Source organism: Rana temporaria, chromosome 5 (genome assembly GCF_905171775.1).
Source record: "Rana temporaria chromosome 5, aRanTem1.1, whole genome shotgun sequence".
Lineage (NCBI taxonomy): Eukaryota > Metazoa > Chordata > Amphibia > Anura > Ranidae > Rana > Rana temporaria.
This window is the reverse complement of record NC_053493.1, coordinates 130,612,047-130,631,955: the sequence shown is the minus strand read 5'-3', so window position 1 is coordinate 130,631,955 and position 19,909 is coordinate 130,612,047. Positions and strand designations below refer to the sequence as shown.

General features: G+C 43.2%; 1 protein-coding gene across 7 annotated transcripts in view; it reads left to right on the top strand.

The window, feature by feature from the left end:
* The window catches only part of TRAK1 (trafficking kinesin protein 1), a 172,137-nt gene that overhangs the window by 139,954 nt on the left and 12,274 nt on the right, over positions 1–19,909 (top strand). For all 7 annotated transcript variants that reach the window (XM_040353124.1, XM_040353128.1, XM_040353126.1 and 4 more), the window contains one exon: positions 2,761–2,863. In XM_040353124.1, the coding sequence (XP_040209058.1) occupies positions 2,761–2,863 (103 nt within the window). The remainder of the gene's footprint in view (positions 1–2,760; positions 2,864–19,909) is intronic.

Genomic DNA, 19,909 nt, shown 5'->3' with positions numbered 1-19,909 from the left:
TCAGCTTCTTTAGCAAGGTAGTGGTCGTCTTGGAGGTGTGTTTGGGGTCGTTATGTTATAATACTGCCTTGCAGCCCAGTCTCCAAAGGGAGGGGATCATGCTCTGCTTCAGTATGTCACAGTACATGTTAGCATTCATGGTTCCCTCAAGACCATTACACTCCCACCACCATGCTTGACTGTAGGCAAGACCTATTTGTCTTTGTACTCCTCATCTGGTTGCTGCCACACACACTTGACACCATCTGAACCAAATATATTTATCTTCGTCTCATCAGATCACAGGATGTGGTTCCAGTAATCCATCTCCTTAGTCTGCTTGTCTTCAGCAAACTTTTTTTGGGCTTTCTTGTGCTTCATCTTTAGAAGAGGCTTCCTTCTGGGACGACAGTCATGCATTGATGCAGTGTGCGGCGTATGGTCTGAGCAGTGACAGGATGACCTTCCACCCATTCAACCTATGCAGCAATGCTGGAAGCACTCCTACGTCTATTTCCCAAAGACAACCTCTGGATATGATGCTGAGCACGTGCACTCATCCTTTTTGGGCGACCATGGCAAGGCCTGTTCTGAGTGGAATCTGTCCTGGTAAACCACTGTATGGTTTTGGCCACTGTGCTGCAGCTCATTTTCAGGGTCTTCGCAATCTTCTTATAGCCTAGGCCATCTTTATGTAGAAAAACAATTATTTTTTTAAGATCTTCAGAGCGTTCTTTGCCATGAGGTGCCATGTTGAACTTCCAGTGACCAGTTTGAGAGAGTGAGAGCGATAACACCAAATTTAACACCCCTGCTCCCCATTCACACCTGAAACACTAATGAGTCGCATGACATCGGGAGGGAAAAATACTAATTGGGCCCAATTTGAACATTTTTCCTTAGGGGTGTACTCACTCTTGTTGCATGCAGGTTATACATTAATGGCTGTATGTTGCGTTATTTTGAAGGGACAGAAAATGTACACGATTATACAAGCTGTACACTCACTACTTTACATTGTAGCAAAGTGTAATTTCTTCAGTGTTGTCACATGAGAAAAAATGTGCACTTCCAAGTACACATGAAATCTGATTGTTGGACCTGGAGCTGCACAGTAATGCTGAGGCAACCGTGGTGGCACCTGGAATCCAACTCCCGGCTGCTATCACTCTTGTTTAGAAGATAATTGTGAGGGCACATCATAGAGAAGGGGGCACAGTCTGACATATCTGCCCTTGGCACTGAATGTTCTTGCCCCCTGGACTGGGGACTTAAAAAAAAAAAAAAAATCTCCAAGCTATTCAAAACAAAAGGAACTTTTTGACTGGGGTGTAGGCTACTTCAGGCAAGCAGAAGGGCTAAAAATGAAGGATGTTCTAGCTACAGGGTTAATCCTTTTCTTTTTTTTAAATTAATGTTGGTATGGGCTTATCACAAATGTCTAATCTCAAATACAAGCATCTAACCACAAATGCTTATTGAACCTGCAGCTTCTGTTATGTGATGTTGTGCCCTTCAGAGAACTTGAAAACATGGGAAAAGGTTTGTTTAAGAAAAATACATAAGCTACCTGCTTACTTTACTGTCGCTTTTCAGTCTCAACCTTTTTAGAAGGAGCCTCCAACCTTATCATTTCTATGCTAAAAACTTTGCTTGACTCTAATTTTAGCAGCCTTTATATCTAATCAAGAATTGGTTAAAAAATTGGGAGCAATATTATGTATCATCAAACGTCTGTAAAATAAAGAAATTGCAAACATGCTATGAAGCATACTTCTTTCCTGAAATAAATATAATATCTACTATAGTCCTTTTTGTTTTTACTATAGTAGGATGGTAGCATCTTTGCCACTAAAAAGTCTAAGGTTATAATTTTAACTATTATTATTCAGGAAAGAATTTTGCTAATCTGTTTTTCCTTTTTCTTACTAATCACACTTTGTCTTTACTATTCCATAATTGACAGGACGCCAAAAAATTAGTTCTCCCCTAACTCAAACTAGATATATTTTATATATGGATACCCAACTGCATAGCAACTTGCCTTGATGATTTTCCAAAGAACCTCTATGCTCTGTTTTGGCTTCTGCATTTTGGCCTGTTAAAATGTCTTTAAATGGGCTTTTACTCTCCTTGTATATAGTGGATTTGCTTCAAGCCACATTAATGGCAATATATTACCGACCTTCCTTTTGTTACATCAGGAGTAAATTTCCACGTTCTAGTCCATCATTGGTGCAGATATAATGAAATCAACTTTAAACCCTGGGGAAAAAGATTTGTCCCCTATAGCAATCGAATATTACTATACTTTTAATTTGTACTGGTAAAATAACTGGAATCAAGTAAAGCATAATTTACACTGTCTATCAAGCTAGGTTTTGATATTTGGAATTCCATAAACTAACCCTTTTAATTTTATCAGAAAAGCAAAGGGTTATAGGCAGACGGATCTGATTGAAATTGTGTTGATTGCTAAGGGTTACAGCACTTGGTTATACAGTGCCATTTGCTCTGGTTTATTGAGTAAACTATTTGGTTTCAACTGTTAGTGTATTAATCAGCCCTGAAATTGTATCATGATAAAAAGCACCTATACTGCAGCTGATTTTGGACTTGCAGTTCCAAAGAATGCATGTTTTGTAATTTAATAAATATATTTTGATGCTTAGTCTAATTATAAGCATACAATTATTTTTTTAATTGTTACATCTTTTAAAGATTTGACTTTGTGTTTGCTATAAAAGTCAGTAATTAGATGTCTTATTGTTTTGTATTTAGTGTACCACCCTGGGAAATGCTTGTCTCAGACCAACTCTACATTTACGTTTACTACTTGTCGGATCTTGCACCCATCTGATGAACTCACCCGTGTCACTCCAAGGTTAGTTATCACCTTAGTTTGTCTTTCTTCTAAAAGTTTATCCTTCTTGCATGAGAAAAGTGATAGGCTATACAGGCAAAACGGGGGTCTTAAAGTGTATGTAAAGCCAAAACATTTTTTATTTATTTCTGGATAGAGTGTAAAAAGGTTAAACCTCTGTCAAGTTTTATTGCTAATGTAAATGATTTGATTTTATTTTTTACAAAAGTGTAGGACATTACCTAAAAGCAAATCGAATTAAACTAGAAAAAAATTAAATTGTATAAACAATTAAAGCCTTTATTGTGCCAAAATGGAACAAAATTGTAATAGCAACTAGCATACAAAAAAAAGTTATTGGACTGTCTCTAAGATAATTAACCACTTAAGCCCCGGGCCTGTTTTTCAGATTCAGTGTTTACGAGACTAAAACATTTTTTTTGCTAGAAAATTACTTAAAACCCCCAAACATTATATATAATTTTTTCTAACACCCTAGAGAATAAAATGGCAGTCATTGCAATACTTTTTGTCATACCGTATTTGCGCAGCGGTCTTACAAGCGCACTTTTTTTGGAAAAAATGCACTTTTTTAAATTAAAAAATAAGACAACAATAAATTTGGCCCAATTTTTTTATATATTGTGAAAGATAATGTTACGCCGAGTAAAATGATACCCAACATGTCACGCTTAAAAATTGCGCCCGCTCGTGGCATGGCGTCAAACTTTTACCCTTAAAAATCTCGATAGACGACGTTTAAAAAATTCTACAGGTTGAATTTTTTGAGTTACAGAGTATGCCTAAGGCTAAAATTATTGCTCTCGCTCTAACGATCGCGGCGAAACCTCACTTGTGTGGTTTGAACACTGTTTTCATATGCGGGCGCTACTCGCGTATACGTTCGCTTCTATGCGCGAGCTCGTCGGGAATTTTTTTTTGGGGTTTTCGTATTTATTTTTATTTATTTTACAATTTTTAACACTGAAATAAAAAAAATAAAAAAATGATCACTTTTATTCCTATTAGAAGGAATGTAAACATCCCTTGTAATAGAAAAAAGCATGACAGGTCCTCTTAAATATGAGATCTGGGGTCAAAAAGACCTCAGATCTCATATTTAGGCTTAAATGCAAGGAAAAAAAAAATTTGAAACGGTCATTTTTTCAAATGACAAAAAAAAAAAAAATGTTTCTTTAAGACGCTGGGCGGGACTGACGTTTTGACGTCACTTCCACCCAGCAGAGCTATGGGGACGGGTGAAGGAGATTTTTCCTTCACTCGCAACCCCGCACAGCTGCCGAACGGTCCCGATCTCCTCCGCCGCTACCGACGGCTACGGTAAGCGGAGGAGGGCGTGGGAGAGCGGCGGGAGGCCCCTCTCCCGCCACCGATAACGGCGATCTCACCGCGGAGACCGCCGTTATCGCTGACAGGACCGCCCACTGAAGAGATGAATATCTTGGTTGTGGCAGCAACTGCTGCCGTTACCGAGATATTCATCTTCAAAGTGATGACGTATAACGACGGTGGGCGGTCGGCAAGTAGTTAACTATACTGCATCTGAGCGCCACAAATCAAAAACCACTATTTAATTCATTTTTAATTTTCAAAGCCACCCACCCATCCATGTCTCCATGCTTTATTTTGCTGAGAAATCGCTTTGAAAACCACCCCCAGCATTTCTGGCACTAGCCATCTTAAAATACAACCAGGAAGCCAGGAAGTAACTGAAGAAATGTAATATGAAAAAGTCAATTTAATATACTTTCCTATCTATTTACTAATGCTAGCAGCATGAGGATTAAAAATAGTCAATGTCCGAAATGAAATGAGAGAGTGGGTAACCGCTCAAAGAGAACCAGGTAATCTGATTCCTGTGGTCCGAGCCAAGGGTGCAGGCAGTGCAATCAAAATGCAGGTTAGGATGAAGGAAAAAAGCTGGGACAGCCGCACTCCAAAAAAACTCCTCCTTTAATTAAAAATCACAAAATACATGCCACAGCAAAAAACAGCACAACAAAAGAAAAGCTGACATTTCGCACTATGCCTTAGTGCTTCTTCATAGCTAGTGTGTAAGCAGTAAAATGAGTGAATATATACCTTACAACCCAATGAGTGGGAGGGGGCTCTGGAAACAATTAAGTTGAACAGGGTCCCCTGTGAAGTTTGGGTGTGTCTCGACAGACAATCAGAGAGTGTCTCATGTGGACTATGTCTCATACAAATTCATAGTGAATAGTGAACATTGGATAAAATTATGTGTTGACCCAATAGAGAAGTGGGGTGCAGAAAAATGTGAAAGAGAGTGTAGGAGTATGTGTAAGTGTGAAGAAATCTATTTGAGTGTAAGAGAAGTGAATTAAAGAAGACAGGAAATGGAATGATATGTGTAAAACATGTATAACATGTATAAGTAACAAATAAAATGAAATGAAGAAAACAAAAAATATGATATGAATTAAAGTGCAATAAAGTAAAGTGAAATTAATTAAAAAAGAAGAAGAAAGAAAAACAAATAAAGTGAAATGGGGGGAAAAAAAAAAAAAAAAAGGGGAAAAAAATGGGGGTGAATATGACGGTGAACCATATGAAGGACGATGCATAGACCATAAAATAATATGGTGTAATGTAGTGAACAAAAAATGCCTAAAGATTGAGCATAGTGAAAAGGTGCACCTTAATTCTAATGGTCTTATTTGTTTTATAGTATATTAACTTGTGTTTTTTATTATTTTTATGATTATTGTTATATTATTTTTGTTTTTTGTATTTTTGTTGCCTGTATGTGTTTGTGTACTTACTCATTATTGTTATAATAACTGAGACACCGGGGCATATATCTGGACTGGTTAAACAATTATTGTGAGCTGAACCATTAATACAAAGACAAAAACAAAAGCAAAAAGATGTGAACATGTGTGGCCGTTTATAGAAGAGTTCTAAAATATCTTAAAAATCAGTAAATGAGTAAACATGCAGAATAGTATGAAATGATAGTAAAAAAGAGGCACTTGAAATGTCGGGAAGTGTCAATGTGGCTATATGAGGCTAATGAAAAACAATTGCCAACATGTGAACCTCATTCTAAATAGAGAATCTCTCTAGAGAATGATAGCGATCAGGGTATGGGCATGGAGTGTGTGTCAGGTTGCATAGCGGAATCGATATATTGGTATTACAATATTTTAATACTTTTTTTTTTTTTTTTAAAGGGTAAATTTTATTGTACATATTAACAGTATCATACAAGGATACAGCACAGTACACATTTTGTACAACATACGTCAAGTACATCAACTACTGATTATAGAGTCATCCAGTTTACAGCACGGATCTTGAGACACATTGCATGTAAAGAAAAACAAAAAACAACAGAAAATCCTAGACCATAAACAGAAATCATAATGGAACATTATCACCTGTCCTATGCCATGCCCTCAGTGTGCAATCAACTGATATCCTCCAGCGCTCAACTTGGTTACAGGGCTCCTCCCCCCTCTCTAGCCACCTGATACTTGCTAATCTTAATGCCCCTGCATCCTCCCCCGACACCCTTTCCACCCATCTAGCCCATACTTTATCAAATTTTTTAGGACAACCTCTGGCAATACAGGTCAACTTATACATAGGCACGGCCCTATTTACCAGGACCACCCATTCTTGTAAGGACGGCGGTGACGGGCCCTTCCATTTAAGGGCCACTGCTTTCTTTGCGTAGTAAAACAGCACTCTAAGCAGATTTTTCTGTGAGTTTGATATTTCCTCCTCTTCCAGATCCCCTAAGAGACATCTGGCCGGGGAGTAAATGTTTGGAAGCTCCATAGTATCCTCAAGAAATTTTAGTATTTCCCTCCAGAAGCTCTCCACCCGGGGGCATAGCCATATCATATGAAAGAAATCTCCCTCTGCTGTATGGCAGCGAGGGCAGTCTGATGATTCCCGTCTGCCCATCTTGTGTAGACGCTTGGGAGTATAGTAAATTCTATGAAGATAGTTGAACTGAGTCAACTTGTCTCTAGCTGAGATTACCGAGGGTACCAACGTGTCCAGAACCTCTGACCATGTCTCTTCCGTGAGGGACGGTATATCTTCCTGCCACTGCGACAACACCCTCCTCATTCTAGGAGAGGATGATGTCAACAGCATAACGTAATATTTGGAGATCAACTGTGTATGTTCCCCATCAATTAATATCCTTTCCACTCTAGAAGGGGAGAGCGCCACCACCCCCCTGCCATATTGGCCATTTACCGCATGACGCAGCTGCAGGTACCGAAAGAAGAATGTGTTGGGGACCCCATATTCCGATTTCAAATCCACAAAGGTCTTAAAGATCCCATCTCTAAAAAGTTGATGAGCGTACTTTACCCCATATGCCGCCCAGCACGACCCATCTGGTACCTGAAATATTTCCCGAAGTTGAGGGTTATGCCACAGAGGAGCATTGGGGGACATCCTCAGAGCAGTACCCCCCACCCTAGCATTACACGTATGAAAGATTTTATACGCCAGTTTCAACAAACCTGCCCCCTGCTCCGGGTATGGGCCATTCCTATAGAGGACATTGAGTCCCTCATACGAATGGACCAGGGCCGCCTGGGTCGCCACCGAGGCCATGTCTGCGTTAGGGAACCCCCACCAGTGCACATGCGTGAGTTGGGCAGCCAGGTAGTAACATTGCAGATTAGGTAGGGCCAGTCCTCCCTCCCGTACCGGCAAGTACAGTGTGTCCAGCGCCACTCTGGCGGGCTTAGGGCCCCAGAGAAACGCCAAGAGCATCCTATTAATCCCTGTGAACCACGTCTTGGGGATGTACACTGGTGCATGCCAAAGCAGGTACAGGAACCTGGGCAGGTAAATCATCTTAAACACGTTGATTCGACCCAGGAGACCCAGTGGCAGCTTAGCCCAGGTCTGCAGGCTCTCCCTCAATCTCACCTTCATGGGGGTCAAATTGTTAGTTATGTAAGTTTGGATCGGCAGTTGAATCTCCACTCCCAAATAACGAAATTTAGAGACTATTTTCAGTGGGGCCCCCAGGGGCAGCCTCGGGACAAAGGAAACAGAATGGATTTATTCCAATTCACCTTGAAACCCGAGAACCGGCCAAACTCTGAAATAACATCCAGGGCCCTGGGCAACGAATCCTCCGTGTCAGACAGATACACCAGCATGTCATCCGCATATAGGGATGTCTTCTCTTCCAGCTCATTGACCGCACACCCCTTCACACCCACATCCTCTCTCAACAGAGCCGCCAGCGGCTCTATAGCCAGGGCAAAAAGGAGTGGGGACAGCGGGCATCCCTGTCGAGTGCCCCTCGCTATGTTAAATGGATCTGTGACTGTATTGTTGACCCTGATCCTGGCCCTTGGCTCGGCATACAGTATCTGCACCCACTTTATAAACCTAGGACCGAACCCCAGCCGCCCAGGGACAGCCACCAGATATGGCCATTCAATGGAGTCAAACGCTTAATGCGTATCGAGGGACATCACCGCCCGAGTATCCGGCGTGGGTCCCCCAGTTTGTAGGATGGTAAAAAGTCGGCGGAGATTGATGGCCGTCGAACGCTCTGGTATGAATCCCGTCTGATCGCGATGTATTACCGACGCAATCACCTTATTCAGTCTCTTAGCCAGTAGTTTGGCTAGAATTTTGGCGTCTGCATTGATCAGGGATATTGGTCGGTACGATTCGCAGAAATCAAGGTCCCTGTGCGGCTTAGGGATCAGCACTATAAGTGCCTCTCGCAGAGATTCAGGGAGCACCCCCCCCCCGGTACGCGTCCATATACATCTTGAGCAGTTGGGGAGCCAGGCTCTCTGCATATGTGGAGTACCATTCTGCAGGGAACCCGTCCATACCCGGGGTCTTGTTAGGGTTCAAGGAATTCATGGGCGATGTCACCTCCTCTACCGTGAGAGGCCCATCTAGGTCCTCCGCCACCCCTCCCGAAAGCTCCAGAAGGGGTATTGGAGCCAGATACTCCCTGACTACCTCCGTGGTATAGTCGACCCTTGATGTGTATAGATCAGAGTAAAAGGCCACAAAGGCCTGAGCTATGTCCGTCTGTGACGTGCACAGCTGCTTCTGTACATTATATATTCTTGGGATAGAGGTTGGCGATTGGTGGGAATGGGCCAAGTAGGCCAACAACTTACTGTTTTTGTCCCCAAATTCAAACACCCTTTGAGCCTGGTATAGCAATTTTTTCTGCGTTTTTTCTACCAGGACCAAATCCAGGAGTCGCATATTCTCTCTCCACTTCCTATGGGTTTCAGGGTTGGGATTTTTTATGTAGTCAACCTCCGCCTCAGCAGCTACCTGCTCCGCCTCCCTGACCTTCCATTCCCTGTCAGATTGGAAATGTTTAACCTCAGCCCTGACTATACCCCTAAGCGAAGCCTTAAACGCTTCCCACGTGACTCCCACTGGCGCCTCCCCTCTGTTTTCCAGCCAGAAAGTGTTAATGGACCTGGCTACGGACCGCTCAAAATACTCCTCCTTGAGCCACAGAGGGCTCAGTCTCCATTGTGCATAGCCTCTGGGCCTCTCCATATCAATAGTAATAAGCAAAGGGGAGTGATCAGAGACGGCCCTTGGCAGGTACTGAACTCCCACCACCCGCGGAAGAAGTGCAGTGGATACAAAACACATATCTAATCTAGAGAGGGTGTTAAAGGTGGAGGAATAACATGAGTATGCCTTAGTATCCGGGTGCCTCCAACGCCAGGCCTCCTCCAAATCATAGTGTTTCACACATGCTTCTAATGGTGACCCCCTCACAGCCGCCATTCCAAACCTGTCCTTATCCGGAGCTAACACAGCGTTCATATCTCCGGCTAAGATAAGTGGTCCCTCTGCCATCTGAACTACTGCCGCCATCATTGCATCCCACACCTCAACTGTAAACGGGGGCGGCATGTAGATCGCCACCAGGGTGTACATCTGATTATTAATACACAGCACCAGGGCCACATACCTACCCAGGGGGTCCAGTTTCACGGATTTGGTCGTGCATAACAAGGATTTACAGATAAGAACCGAGACCCCCCTGGCATAATTAGAATAAGTGGAGTGGAATGCCCTGCCGACAAAGGCCCTATGGAGCGCCAGTGTCCTGGAACCCACCAGATGCGTCTCCTGGAGAAATATCACCTGTGGCTTACGTTTCATAATATATTTGAACACCAAGGCCCGTTTAATCTTAGAGTTCAGCCCCCGCACATTCCAGGACAATAGATTAAGGGTCTGCATCATAGCATTCACGGAAAAAGGGGGGACCCTCAGGGCCTCCCACAGCAGTAAAAAGTAAGAGCGGAGGGGCCCCCTGGTAAAGCATCAACATCATCGGCACACTTAAGCGCACTGCGTTATAGATCAGTATAGGGCACATATTCATATATACATAAGTACATTGCTGGGTAGACACATGCAATTGAGGACCAGGGTCTCTGGACCGCAGAGAATTGACAGGTAGGTCAAAATACTTGAACAGTGGAAAATTTTTTAAAAAAAGAACAACCAAAAAAAGAGAAAACACAAGAACTGTCCCGGATCCAGATTCACGGATCCTAACTCCCGTTCCCCCCACCCTGCCTGCAGCCCCTAACATCCCACAGGCTTCACCCCAAAACAGTAACCAGAAAATGTCTCCCTAAGAGGGGGGTATTCTCCCTGCACCAGCCGGGCAGGAAAACTTAGGGTTAAGTATGTGAGTTCACGTAGAGCAGAAACATGACCGCTATAGATGAAGGACCCTCAGCAGTAGGTCTCAAAGCCGCATTGTTCATCAGGAAGGCTGGAGCACTCAGGCTATATTGGGGCCTAGAGAGCAGCCGCTCTTGTACTAAGGATTCAAGTAATAAAAAAAAAAAGAAAACACCCGAAGAGGATAATAAAAGGATTATTATGACCGTCACTCATCCCTGGGGATGTCTCCCAGGCTCACCAAGGGACAGGAGCATCAAGGGGCACGCAGGAGTCTTACCCATGTCCCAGCGATTCCAGCCATCGGTTTGCTCCCTTGGGCGACATGAAGAACTGTGTTTGGCCCTTGTGCACCACCCGAAGTTTGGCCGGGTATAACATGCTGTACGGCAGGCTCCGTTCCCTCAGGCGCTGCTTCACGCTCTGGAAAGCCGCTCTCTGCTTCTGTGTAGCCGCCGAAAAATCCGGAAATATGGAAATGCGGTTGTTGTTGTAGAGCAGGTCAGGCATATTACGGGCCTTGCGTAGGATGGTCTCCTTATCCTTAAAATATAGGAAGCGGGCTAGCATGGGTCTGGGGAATCATCCTGGCGGTGGAGCTCTCATGGGGACTCTGTGAGCCCTTTCTATAGCAAACAGGTTGGAAAAGCTGTCTTCACCAAAGGTTTGCTTGAGCCAGGATAGCAGAAACTCCTCCGGGTTCTTCCCCTCCGAGCCCCTGGGAATCCCAGGAACCGCAGGTTGTTTCTGCGCATTCTGTCCTCGATGTCCCCCATTTTGGCCTCCTGGGACTTGTAGTCCGCCGCCATATCTCTCACCTTCACCATCAGGGGGTTGAGATCATCCTCCACTGCGCTGATTCTCTGCTCCGCCTGTGACACCCTGTGTCTCACCTTCTGGACATCATCCTTGAGAATAGCAAAGTCCACCCTGATGGTTTCAATCTGTGATGTCAGGGAAGCATGGCAGCTTTTAATGGTGTCCATGATTTGTAGCAGCGACGGCTCTGTCCGCTGCTCACCAGATCCACCCTCCTCCGGATTTAACTGGGGAGAGGACAGGGGAGAGGCCAGAGGATCAGTGAGGTCTGGCCAGTCATCATCCCCCTCGGCGGGCTTGCGAGCCGGAGGAACAGAAGAAGGACGCCGCTCCGAGCGGGCGCCATTTTGGGTCGCCTCGTGTGAGAACATCCCCAGCATCTCCGCCGACTTTGGGGCCGCTCCGGGGCCGTATTTCACCATCGCTTAGATGGGGAAATGAGGAGGCTTAAGGTCCGTCAGGATAATGCAGGATCAATGTGCAGTCGGAGCTCTGTGAAGATGCTTCCTCACATACCGGAAGTTGGCCACGCCCCCATATTTTAATACTTTAATGTTAGACTGGAAAGGGAAAAGTAAAACCAAGAGGTTAATGAAGGGTTAATGAAAAACTCCCTAGGCAGTAGGTAAACATGTGTTGAAATGGAAATACGCCATCTGATTCTCTGTCTTGACACATCCAATTACAAAAAAAGCCACATTTGAGGCCACCACATCTCGCCGACAACAAAGACATCGCCATACATGTCGCGATGACTGTGCGATCTACATGAATTAAATACTTAAATGTATATTTACAAGGAACAAATAAAATTTGATAAAACGGAGAAGCCGAACATTACTGTTGACAGCTGTATATACAAAAAACAGTTAATACAGTAATAAGAACAAAAAACACACAATATGCATATTAGAGGTCGACCGATATGGGTTTTTCTCTGGCCGATGCCGATATTTAGAAATTGGGGAGGCCGATGGCCGATATATGATGCCGATTTTTGCGGCCGATATTTTGGGCCGATTTTTGCATTGGGATGCGTTGTGGAGGGGAGATGGATGGTGCTGGGCGTGGGTGGGAGATGTGTTGTGGAGGAGGGATGGATGGATGGTGCTGGCCGTGGAGGAGGGATGGATGGATGGTGCTGGCCGTGGAGGGGGGATGGATAGATGGTGCTGGCCGTGGAGGAGGGATGGATGGATGGTGCTGGCCGTGGAGGAGGGATGGATGGATGGTGCTGGCCGTGGAGGAGGGATGGATGGATGGTGCTGGCCGTGGAGGGGGGATGGATAGATGGTGCTGGCCGTGGAGGGGGGATGGATAGATGGTGCTGGCCGTGGAGGAGGGATGGATGGATGGTGCTGGCCGTGGAGGAGGGATGGATGGTGCTGGCCGTGAAGGGGGGATGGATAGATGGTGCTGGCCGTGGAGGAGGGATGGATGGTGCTGGCCGTGGAGGAGGGATGGATGGATGGTGCTGGCCGTGGAGGAGGGATGGATGGATGGTGCTGGCCGTGGAGGAGGGATGGATGGATGGTGCTGGCCGTGGAGGGGGGATGGATAGATGGATGGTGCTGGCCATGTGTGCATTGTGGAGGGGGATGAAGATGATTGAGTTGCATTGTGAAGGTGGATGAGGATGAGAGTTACATTGTGAAGAGGCAGATATCCACCCAGAGTCATCATCCATTTTCACAATGCAACGCAATGCCTGCTTGTCAGTCTTAGCCAGGTGTCCCATTAAAGGAGATTAAAGTCTACAGTGGGCACAGCAGCACACAACATTTTTGACTTGCCCTTTTTTTTTTATAGCTATAAGAAGCTACAATGCACTATAAAATAAATTGCATAGCTTGAATGTCTTTTGCTATCTGTAGCCTTACAACCTTCACCAGATAGAATTAACTTGTGTGACATGCTCTGATGCAGCAAAAAAAAGATGTTGTAAAGCTAAAAAAAATAATTCCTTGCAAGCTTTTTAAAAAATTACTGGTATGTAGGGAAAATACAGTAATGCTTGGTACCTTGCAGCTATCTAGACAGTGACTCCATGCAGGGAAGGAAGAGGAGGTAGTGCTGGCCATGATCACCTCTCTGAGTTACTAGTCAGACAGGCAGCAGTGGCGGCAGCGGCACGGGCTTGTGACATGTTTGATCATCACGATGCTTTCTTCCTCTGCTACAGCCCGCCGAGGTAGGGGGGCGGGGCTGGGCGGTGCTACTGAAACTTGTTTGTTTCTCTCCTCTATAGGGGCCGGCACAGGCTATCAGCGGCGCGGGTAATGATTTCTCGTGCTGCTGTAGGTGGAGTGGGGCAAAGCAGCGTTTAGTGTAGCGGCCGAAAATCGGCCTAATTTTCACAATAATCGGCCGATGCCGATTTCTTAAAAACGGCCAAATATCGGCCGATATATCGGCCGGCCGATATATCGGTCGACCTCTAATGCATATGAAATGTCCCGATGAACATATTAAGATAATGAACAATATCGTATGAATGGCTGGGAAGCCAGCAGAACTGTAATCGTGGGACATATCTTACAATGTATGTTGGTTGGTTCTCTAATGAAACTCAAAGAGAAAGAAAGAAGAGAATATAGAATACTGAGATCTTGTTGAAAAGGGTGCCAAGAGCCTAGGTGTTTTGTAGTCCTCTTACAAAGAAGGAGATACTGTGTTTATGGATCCTGTAAAAATCGGGGGAAAAAACATCCAGGGTGCTTGTAAGAAAATAAGGTTAGGAAAAAAGGCAAGATGAAAAGAGAGGGGGGGGGGGAGGGAATAAGAAAAAATGGGAAAATGTGCACAAGGAAGAGCAATGAAGAAAAAAAAAAAAAAAGGGTGGAAGTGAAAAAAAAAAAAAAGGAAGCGGGAAAAAAAAAAATGGGAAAAAAGAAGGAAAAAAGATGAAATGAAAAAAGATAAAAGTCAATGTAAAAATAAACATAGGGCAGGGACAACCGGCAGATCGAGGGAGCTTAATGTATGTTTAGGACCAAGCTCATATAGAATGAAGTATGATAAGCCTCTTAAATACCTAGAGTGAAATATGCAGTGAGATGAGATCCATAGGAATCGCATGCATACATAAGATAAGATGGATGTGCTGGTACTTGGGCATATACATAATCTGAATGTGTAATTAGAACGCTTCAAAAACCAAAAATCTACCACATGTGTTGTAAATACATGTATGGGAGAGCGTGAAGATGGTATAATGTAAAATCCATGTCGGAGAAATGTCGGTTATCAGCGAAATAGTTCTGTATGTATATATATATAGTGCACTCAAGAACCGGACACGTCTAGAGTAAAAAAAGGGGGGGGGGAATTAGGAGACACAAAATCTGAGAAAAATCTCCAAGGAGATATGATGAGCTGTGTAATATGTAATTGTGGCAGTAATGGACAAAGGTACAAACGTGAAACTGGATACTGATACTGATCAGTCATAAAAATGGGACACATCCCACTCAAAATTCATTCCGGACGGAATTCTGGTTTGGAGTGAAAAGATCCAGAACACTTCACGTTTGCACAATGACCGGAACTTGTCGCCTCCCCTGATGGGGGTTTTGACCTGTTCTACACCCTGTATAACAAGACTGGTGATGTCCTTAAAGTGTATGTTGTTCCAATGTCGTGCCACATTGGTGTTTTTATTGGTGGAGATATCATAAAGATGGTCCCTGAGACGATCTCTAAGCCTACGAATTGTACGTCCCACATACTGTATATTACACAGTGTGCAGGAAATGACATACACAATGTGTTTGGTGTTGCAATTCATAAAACTCTTAATCTCAAATTCTCTATGATTGCTACATGAAATGACGTGTTGGCCTGTTTTGATGAAGCCGCAATAAATGCAGCTTTTAATACCACACTTGAAGGTGCCCTTAAAACTCAGCCAGCCATGATGGGTGATTTTGCTATTAAATAGGCTGGGTGAAAGGGAGCTTCCAAGCGTGGGTGCCCTTCGAGACACTGTTTTAATGCCCTTAAGTAGTATGGCACTATAGGCTGGGTCACTATACAGTATGGGCAGATACTTCATCACTGTGTTTTTAATTTTCTGAAACTCTAAACTGAATGGAGTAGAGAAAACTGGAGTATTATTGGAAAATTTGGAAGCTGTTCTCTTGGAACTTTGTAGCAAATTATCTCTGGGAACAGAGCTGGCAGCCAGCAGGGCTTTAGTAATGATGTGTTCAGGGTACCCTCTATCTTTAAACCTGGTTGCCATATTATGGGCCTCCTCATTAAAGGTTTCAGGTGCACTGCAAAGTCTCCTGAGTCTGAGGAACTGGCCATACGGGACCCCCCTGATGGTGTGTCTCGGATGGGCAGAATCTGCTCTTAGAATGGCATTGCCCGCTGTTGGTTTTCTGTAGAGGCTAGTAACTACTGTATTGCCCGCACCTGTCAACTTAACATCCAGAAAGTTTATGGATTTGGAATTTAATTCACCGGTAAACTTTAAATTCAGAGAGTTATTGTTGAAATAATCAAGCCAAAGTGTGAGATCTGCCTCGCTGTCTGAAGTGATAAACAGGAGGTCATCAATGTAGCGACAATAGAACACCGTATCAGTCCTGCGGGGGCTATCATGTCCAAAGATGCGGGACCTCTCCCACCAGCCCATGAATAGGTTGGCGAGCGAGGGAGAAAACTTGGCTCCCATGGAGGCCCCGCATCTTTGGAGATAATAGCCCCCGTCAAACATGAAAAAATTGTGAGTAAGTAAATATTCCAAAACAAGTAAAATGAAATCTTGAAGTACCAGGGACATTTTACCCGATTCCCTCAGGAAAGTAGCCACAGCTCTGATGCCAAGATGATGAGGAATGCTGGAGTATAAGCTTGTCACATCACAGCTGACCCAACGATAGCTGTCATGCCATTGAAATTGGTTGAGTTTGGTCAGAAGCTGTGTTGTGTCCTTGAGGTAACCGGGTAAATCCACCACTAATGGTTGTAGTTGCCCATCAAGCCATTCCCCAAAACGCTCGTTAAGAGAGCCTATACCAGCCACAATGGGTCTCCTCAAAAGGGGATCTAGCCCCTTGTGAATCTTGGGTAGGTGATGGAATACCGGCATGATGGGACAATCTGGAATGAAAATATCTCTCTCATGAACAGAAAAGATCCCAACTGATGTGCCTCTATCCAAAAGGCATGTAATGGCCTTGGTGAAAGCTGCAGTGGGGTCTGATTTGAGTGCCTGGTATGTGTCTGTGTCAGACAATTGGCGAAGTGCCTCATTCTTATAGACATCAGCATTTAAAATTACCACAGTCCCCCCCTTATTCGCATTCTTGATGACTATGTCTCTGTCTGATTCAAGGTCATTCAAGGCTTTTCTTTCCATGTCAGTAAGATTGTTGTGGGGATAGGGTCTCCTATGGCAGTCACGGGCAAGGTGGGTTAAATCTTTTTCTATCAATTTCTGAAAGAGGTCTAGTTCCTTACCCGCTTCCTTTTTTTTTTTTTCACTTCCACTTCCACCCTTTTTTTTTTTTCTTCATCGCTCTTCCTTGCGCACATTTTTTCTTATTCCCCCCCCCTCTCTTTTCATCTTGCCTTTTTTCCTAACCTTATTTTCTTACAAGCACCCTGGATGTTTTTTCCCTCGATTTTTACAGGATCCATAAACACAGTATCTCCTTCTTTGTAAGAGGACTACAAAACACCTAGGCTCTTGGCACCCTTTTCAACAAGATCTCAGTATTCTATATTCTCTTCTTTCTTTCTCTTTGAGTTTCATTAGAGAACCAACCAACATACATTGTAAGATATGTCCCACGATTACAGTTCTGCTGGCTTCCCAGCCATTCATACGATATTGTTCATTATCTTAATATGTTCATCGGGACATTTCATATGCATATTGTGTGTTTTTTGTTCTTATTACTGTATTAACTGTTTTTTGTATATACAGCTGTCAACAGTAATGTTCGGCTTCTCCGTTTTATCAAATTTTATTTGTTCCTTGTAAATATACATTTAAGTATTTAATTCATGTAGATCGCACAGTCATCGCGACATGTATGGCGATGTCTTTGTTGTCGGCGAGATGTGGTGGCCTCAAATGTGGCTTTTTTTGTAATTGGATGTGTCAAGACAGAGAATCAGATGGCGTATTTCCATTTCAACACATGTTTACCTACTGCCTAGGGAGTTTTTCATTAACCCTTCATTAACCTCTTGGTTTTACTTTTCCCTTTCCAGTCTAACATTAAAGTATTAAAATATTGTAATACCAATATATCGATTCCGCTATGCAACCTGACACACACTCCATGCCCATACCCTGATCGCTATCATTCTCTAGAGAGATTCTCTATTTAGAATGAGGTTCACATGTTGGCAATTGTTTTTCATTAGCCTCATATAGCCACATTGACACTTCCCGACATTTCGAAGTGCCTCTTTTTTACTATCATTTCATACTATTCTGCATGTTTACTCATTTACTGATTTTTAAGATATTTTATAACTCTTCTATAAACGGCCACACATGTTCACATCTTTTTGCTTTTGTTTTTGTCTTTGTATTAATGGTTCAGCTCACAATGAATGTTTAACCAGTCCAGATAGATGCCCCGGTGTCTCAGTTATTATTACAATAATGAGTAAGTACACAAACACATACAGGCAACAAAAATACAAAAAACAAAAATAATATAACAATAATCATAAAAATAATAAAAAACACAAGTTAATATACTATAAAACAAATAAGACCATTAGAATTAAGGTGCACCTTTTCACTATGCTCAATCTTTAGGCATTTTTTGTTCACTACATTACACCATATTATTTTATGGTCTATGCATCGTCCTTCATATGGTTCACCGTCATATTCCCCCCCATTTTTTTCCCTTTTTTTTTTTTTTTTCCCCCCCATTTCACTTTTCATTTGTTTTTCTTTCTTCTTCTTTTTTAATTCATTTCACTTTACTTTATTGCACTTTAATTCATATCATATTTTTTGTTTTCTTAATTTCATTTTATTTGTTACTTATACATGTTATACATGTTTTACACATATCATTCCATTTCCTGTCTTCTTTAATTCACTTCTCTTACACTCAAATATATTTCTTCACACTTACACATACTCCTACACTCTATTTCACATTTTTCTGCACCCCACTTCTCTATTGGGTCAACACATAATTTTATCCAATGTTCACTATTCACTATGAATTTGTATGAGACATAGTCCACATGAGACACTCTCTGATTGTCTGTCGAGACACACCCAAACTTCACAGGGGACCCTGTTCAACTTAATTGTTTCCAGAGCCCCCTCTCACTCATTGGGTTGTAAGGTATATATTCACTCATTTTACTGCTTACACACTAGCTATGAAGAAGCACTAAGGCATAGTGCGAAACGTCAGCTTTTCTTTTGTTGTGCTGTTTTTTGCTGTGGCATGTATTTTGTGATTTTTAATTAAAGGAGGAGTTTTTTTGGAGTGCGGCTGTCCCAGCTTTTTTCCTTCATCCTAACCTAAAAATAGTCAATATTGACTGAGAGAGAAGTTCAACATTAAAGCAGTATTAAACCCAAGAAGCTTTTTCTTAAAAATGCCCTCATATTTTATTTTGAAGGGGGCATGGCCAGTGGAGTAGCGTTGGCTGAGGCCATCACATACATCCACATGCATTTTGCTTGGTGAGCGGTGTCCTACACTTTTACACTGGCATTTCCAGGGGCATTCCTAGCTATATATTTTGGTAGTGGGCTTGAGCATGTTTTTCTTCAAAGCTACAAAAACCTCAGATTATTAGTATACGTTTGCCCACAAGTGATACTTCTCTCCCTTTTGTCCTGGTGATGATTATCTCTGGTACAGAAACTTGAAAAAATAGGCAATCTTCTAAAGGGGAAACCTGTTCTAGTAATGAGGGAATTCCCCATTTCTTTAAGTAGACCTTCTCTTGCTTCCATCTGTGTCTCTGAGTTAGTAAGTGAAGCAAAATCTCCCAGATGGGACACAGACAAAAAAAACTGACATGGTTCCAAAGCTGGCCATTTACATTCCTCCATCTATATTATGCAGCATGGATGGATGAATCTCGCTCTGCTCCTATTGTATTGTAGCCACTGCTCAAAAATTTTCTGTTTGGCTTTGTAGTTTATTTTTTTTTGTTTTTATTGAAAGATGTCTGGTGAAAGGAAAGTGACAGGGATACCCACATAGCAAATTTGGTCTGGTTCCTCAAGAATTTTCATGTGTTGAGGTGCATTATACCCCATTCTTTCTTAACCTCCTTAGCGGTAATCCCGAGTCTGGCTCGGGGTGAATTTTCCATACCAAAAGCGATATCCCCGATCCAGATCGGGATTGCATTGCAGGATACAGGGGGAGGTAACTTACCTTGTCCCTGGATCCTGCGATGTGTCCCCGCTGTGTGTGCAGGCTCTTTCGCTGTGTCTCCTCGCTCGATTCACAGTGCCGCCGAGCTCTGTTCCCTGCGACGTTACGACGCACGGGGACGGAGTTCGGCGCCAAATTCAAAAAG